The sequence below is a fragment of the Atta cephalotes genome, assembly GCF_000143395.1.
Source record: "Atta cephalotes unplaced genomic scaffold scaffold00018, whole genome shotgun sequence".
Taxonomy (NCBI): Eukaryota; Metazoa; Arthropoda; class Insecta; order Hymenoptera; family Formicidae; genus Atta; species Atta cephalotes.
The window spans coordinates 4,808,089-4,813,159 of NW_012130082.1; the positions used below are offsets into that span (position 1 = coordinate 4,808,089).

The window sequence follows — 5,071 nt, forward strand, 5'->3', positions numbered from 1 at the left end:
TATATATATATATATATATATATATATATATATATATATATCACGAAAATGCGTTAATTATAATATATTAATTAATATTAATGTGATTAATATTAACACTTTGACCGCTGCATTTTTTTAATCAATCTCTTGACGTTACATTATTATTTTTGTGTATCTAATTCTTATAAAATAATTTGACCTAGAATTAAACATTTAAAAATATTTGTGGATATTTGCCCCATGTGTATAAAAGATACGTGATACAACGATAATAAATATTCCTGCGCTGCGCATGTATAAATATTAAAAGACACATTTATGGATTCGTACAGGTAATGCTTTCAAATTACAATTTTATAAGTAAATTTTTTACATCAAAATAAATTTTCCAATAATTTTTTTTTAAATCTTTAGCAAAATTAATAAATCTCTTTAGAATTCACAATATATACCATATAAAATTATACCATGTAAAATTAATGCAAAATATTTTCTATATAAATGATAGTAAATGTATGTGTATTTAAATTGATACAAATGGGACCTATATAAATTATTACATATACATAGCAATCAAGTAGAAAAAATAATTAATAATGGGATTAAATTATAAATTGGAAAAACGGAGCATTCATGTTAACAAAGCGAGTTACCAGCGACACATACGCCTTTGTACTAACGTAGTATGGACAAAGATAGCATTTAAATATAGCATCTAAGTTCGGCCGATGGTGTTTCTTGTGAATGGACAGAGTGGCAGCATCCGATGCCGAAAACGGACATTCCTCACAACTAAATGGATTCTGCGAAAGACAAACTTATATTAAAATTAGTTACTTGGATATATATAGTTTAAAAACAAGAGATAGATTTCACATTGTTTTACGTAACCTTCTTATAATCATATATCTGTACTTTTATCATACTTTTACCATACAATTGTAAACGCTATAATGTTTCATAACTATTTTTACTCAGATATTTCTATTGTTCGTACAATTTCTCATATTTAATCTCTCTTATTTACATAAAAAATGCAACAACCTAGACTACTACAATTAGAAATAGTTATATTTAACGGTATAAAACTTACTCTTTCTTCGACAGATTCCTGATTGGCAGATTCGTAATGAGATTTAACATGCAGCAATATATTATCTTTGTTGCTATCTCGATAATTACAACGTTTGCATCTCCATTGATTCTGAGTGCGTTTATTCTCATCTACTGCTGTAGATATAGAGACCGCACCACCACCACTAGAGGTCTGTACATGCATCGTGATAGGATTGTTTTTCAACAAAGATTGCCCGCGATTTCTAACCGCTGCTTTGAGTGGTGGTGGAGGTCGCCTATCTATAGTATGATTGTTTTGATTTGTCTCGTTTGTTGATAAAATTGTGATGGGAGATTGTGGTGCTGAACTAGTCACCGGAACATATTCTTTATTGTCCACAATCAATAACTTTGATGACAATTCTTCAGAGTTTGCTTCTTCTATGCTGCGCTGCTCCATACGATCCTCATCCCACGATTGCTGTTCTACCTGGAGCAGAGATATTGTGATATATAAACGAAATTTCATAGTAGAACATATGTTAAACGAGATGTCGGATGTCATGAAATACACTTGTCAAATAATATCATCAAAATTTTTTTATCGCGTTCATAATAAATAGGCGAACGTTTCAGTTAATTTTCACAAAAATCTCAAAAACATCGATCGAACTTTCATAAAGAAAGATAGAATCAATATCTTCCATCTATTAATTACTAAGAATATGCTTACAACAAGTGTTAAGTCATAATCAGACTAAAGATCGAGATTAAGATTGAATTAGAATTTAACAAATCAAAACAAAGTTCAATAAATTTGAGATTGATCTTCTTTCTTCTGATTGATCAAATTCGAATTCAATTTCGATCTCAATCTCTAGTCTGATCACGGCTTTACAATGCAATAGTGATCAAGCGTTCGAGTTGCCGTCGCAAGCCGTAACCGAATTGTGGTGCCGAGATTTTTTTCATCGTACATCCTTTTCGCAAGGCAATTATTGATGTTGATCATTAAAATATTGCATCGATGTGAGAGATATAAAAACAATGAATTATTCTATGTAAAACTGAGATTCATTATTTCACCTGTGCGAGATATTTGTTATATTTGGAATAATTCCGTCGACCTGTCTCATCCGTCATGAGCACTCTGGCTCTCGTATGCACTGCGTCTTTAGCCGCTTTAAGCTTAATATGTTTTGTGATGTCCCATCGCCAGTTAGAACGATACGCGCACATTGAACACTCGAATGGCTTCCGGTTTAAATGACCGACTATATGTACGTGAAAGCGACTTGCGGTGGAAGCCCAAAATGGACAATGGGGACATTTGAATACCCGCCGCTTGCTCGGATGTGTCGGACCACCTTCAAACTGACAAAAATTCTTTTTTATCGTAACAGTAGAACTGCCAGCAAAGAATTAGAAATGAACTAGTAACCAACCAGAAAGAGAGATGCTCGACATCCACTATGCAATATGTAAAGCACATTCTTAATAATAAATGAAAAGAAAACAACGAGGCTCACTCTAGTTTCTAACGCTCACCATTTTGCGCGATACTTAAAGTTCTTTTTATGCATACTCCTACAAAATAGGGATTTTGCAATACTGTTTGTATAGATACGGTGAACGTATCATGCGTTATCTTCTTCTTAACAACTTAATTAAGAAAAGGATAACGTGATTTTAGCGTTCACCATATCTGGATCCACATTATTGCAAAAATTCCCTATTATCTTGTTTGTACTAATACTAAACCAATACCACCAACAGCAATACTTGTAAATCTTAAACTATTTTATAGAAACGCAAAATAAACCACATAGCCAAAATAGAAGAATATCCACATAGCAATGAGAATTTACTTTATATAGCATTCTCATAATGCCTTCTACGACAAACTTTTCAAATTTCAGTTGCTTTATACAGACTTTTGATGATGTTCGCATCTAGAGTCGCGTTTATGCAGTAGTTTTCTTATTGTATATTTAAATTATTGTTATCAAGCACCGTACCGGAGGTCCAGAAAAATTTGATCCTCTGAGATTGACGTCCCATTCCATTTGCGATGGAAAAGAGAATTCGTCACGATACGAGATCATGCGGATGTCCGAGCGATTCGTTACTTTCTCTAAACTACTATCGATGGACGGCGTCGTATCGTCACGCGAATGGCAGCATTGCATATGCGTTTGGAGATCGGTTGTACTCTTGCACCGTCTTCTACACTTAGGGCAACGTGTCGTGCCCACGGACACGCTGAGGGCAGTGTGGTGCGTCTGTTTGTGGCAAGTTAGCTCTTCCATGCTACTAGCTTTAAACGTACACCAGCATTTCAAGTCGTTCTCATTACTTACAGCTACCTCCGACACACTGTTATTAATCGATGTCGCTGTCGTTGTTAGTTTTTCCTTTAATTTATCGAAGAAGGAGGCATTCTTTCTCTCAAATACACCAGTCACAGTACTGAGATTCCTCTTCGAATTCGCGGCCTGAAAGCAGATGACAGCGAGCACCGATATAAAACGTGTTTCGCGTATTAAAAATATTTTTCAGGGCAAGAAAATTAATTAATAATTTCAACCAACCCCCTTGTTTCCATACATCTTGGCGAGTTCCGTCTCTTTCGCTATTTGCGCCAATTCAGGTCTCACTCTAACGCGTGGAACTTTCAGCAGGGTTGTAGATGGTCCGCTGTTGTTGAAAGTGTTATTGGACTTGATGCTTGCTAGGCTCAGTGGAATTAACATCGGCAGTGGCTTTCTTGGCTTTGATGAGATAACCGGCGCGTGACATTCTGCTAAATGGCGCTGCATCTCGGAATCCCAAGCTGTTATAAATTGGCAGCCCTTCTCTTCACATTTTAACGCAATGCACTCTGCATTAGCCAGGGCGCTTTTCTTATCGTCTATTGAAATTAATGAGTGATCTGATACAAACGAGTCAGAAGAAGCAGCAGACGTGGTTGTACTTCCACTTTTATTCAATGCTTCTCGAAAGTCACTGGCTCCAACCTAGCAGACATTAAATACGTTATATGACATAATTAATCAACGTGTTTTAACGTACGAAAATTACAGTTATATACTTGCTTGTAATACCTGATTATAACGTCTTGGACTATTTCGTGGCTTACGTTCGAAATCGTTATTATTTTTGTTGATCTGACCCACAGGTGGATCATGATGATATGATTCATGCACCGTTAAGCTCTGACGGATATCAGCAGTAAAATTACATGCACGACATTTGAAAGCACCTCCACCTCCATGATTCCGCATGTGTCTATCTAGATTCCACTGAAAAATAGCGTTAAAGACACACATATAATCTATATAATCTCAAAAGTGTAATCGCAAGCTTCTTTACAAAACCCTGGAAAGTTTTCTGACATGCTTAACGTATCGCTGGGAAAACCAAGTAGTATGAGGAACAAACCTTATACGCTGAACTAAAATCACAAGCATCGCACTTGATCATCGGCATAGAATGATATTTAACATGCTTAGCATAACGCGCTTTGATATGCGTCACGTAATCGCATTTTGCGCATCGAAAGAATTTTCTTTTCAAATGATGCACTCTTTGGTGATTTTCAAGATCTTTCACGTTCAATGCAACATACGAGCACGCAGGGCAACGATTTTCAACTGGACTGTGCTCATTTTTGCCCTAAAATTACAATAAAACATATTCCTGCGACCTATGAGTATGTATCTTGAATATCATTGTTTTATTTAGCACACCGTCGCTCACTATACGAAATTACGGTAATTGCGCAAAATATAGCACCCTGCATCCTTAATGACCCGTAGTTATCGGACGACCTTCCGTTTTTAAAACGGAATTTTCTTTCGATTTCGATTTAATTTTCCGTTTTAAAAACGGCCATGTTGAAGAGAGAGAAAGAGAGAGAGAGAGAGAGAGAGAGAGAGAAACAAAGAAGAAAAAAGAAAGAAAAAAAGGTAAAAAGAAATACAGGAATAATAAAATAAAATAAAAAAAACAAAAGAAGACAATAAAACAACTT

The 5,071-nt window shown here is 35.4% G+C and overlaps 1 protein-coding gene across 1 annotated transcript in view; it reads right to left on the reverse strand.

Annotated features, from left to right (window-relative positions):
- LOC105618906 (zinc finger protein 91-like) overlaps positions 1-5,071 on the reverse strand; it is a 21,815-nt gene that overhangs the window by 3,819 nt on the left and 12,925 nt on the right. The window contains exons 2-8 of the mRNA XM_012200435.1: positions 4,480-4,713; positions 4,143-4,340; positions 3,630-4,055; positions 3,057-3,533; positions 2,125-2,412; positions 1,076-1,528; positions 649-785 (exon numbers count right to left, since the gene is read on the reverse strand). Of these exons, the coding sequence (XP_012055825.1) occupies positions 649-785; positions 1,076-1,528; positions 2,125-2,412; positions 3,057-3,533; positions 3,630-4,055; positions 4,143-4,340; positions 4,480-4,713 (2,213 nt within the window). The remainder of the gene's footprint in view (positions 1-648; positions 786-1,075; positions 1,529-2,124; positions 2,413-3,056; positions 3,534-3,629; positions 4,056-4,142; positions 4,341-4,479; positions 4,714-5,071) is intronic.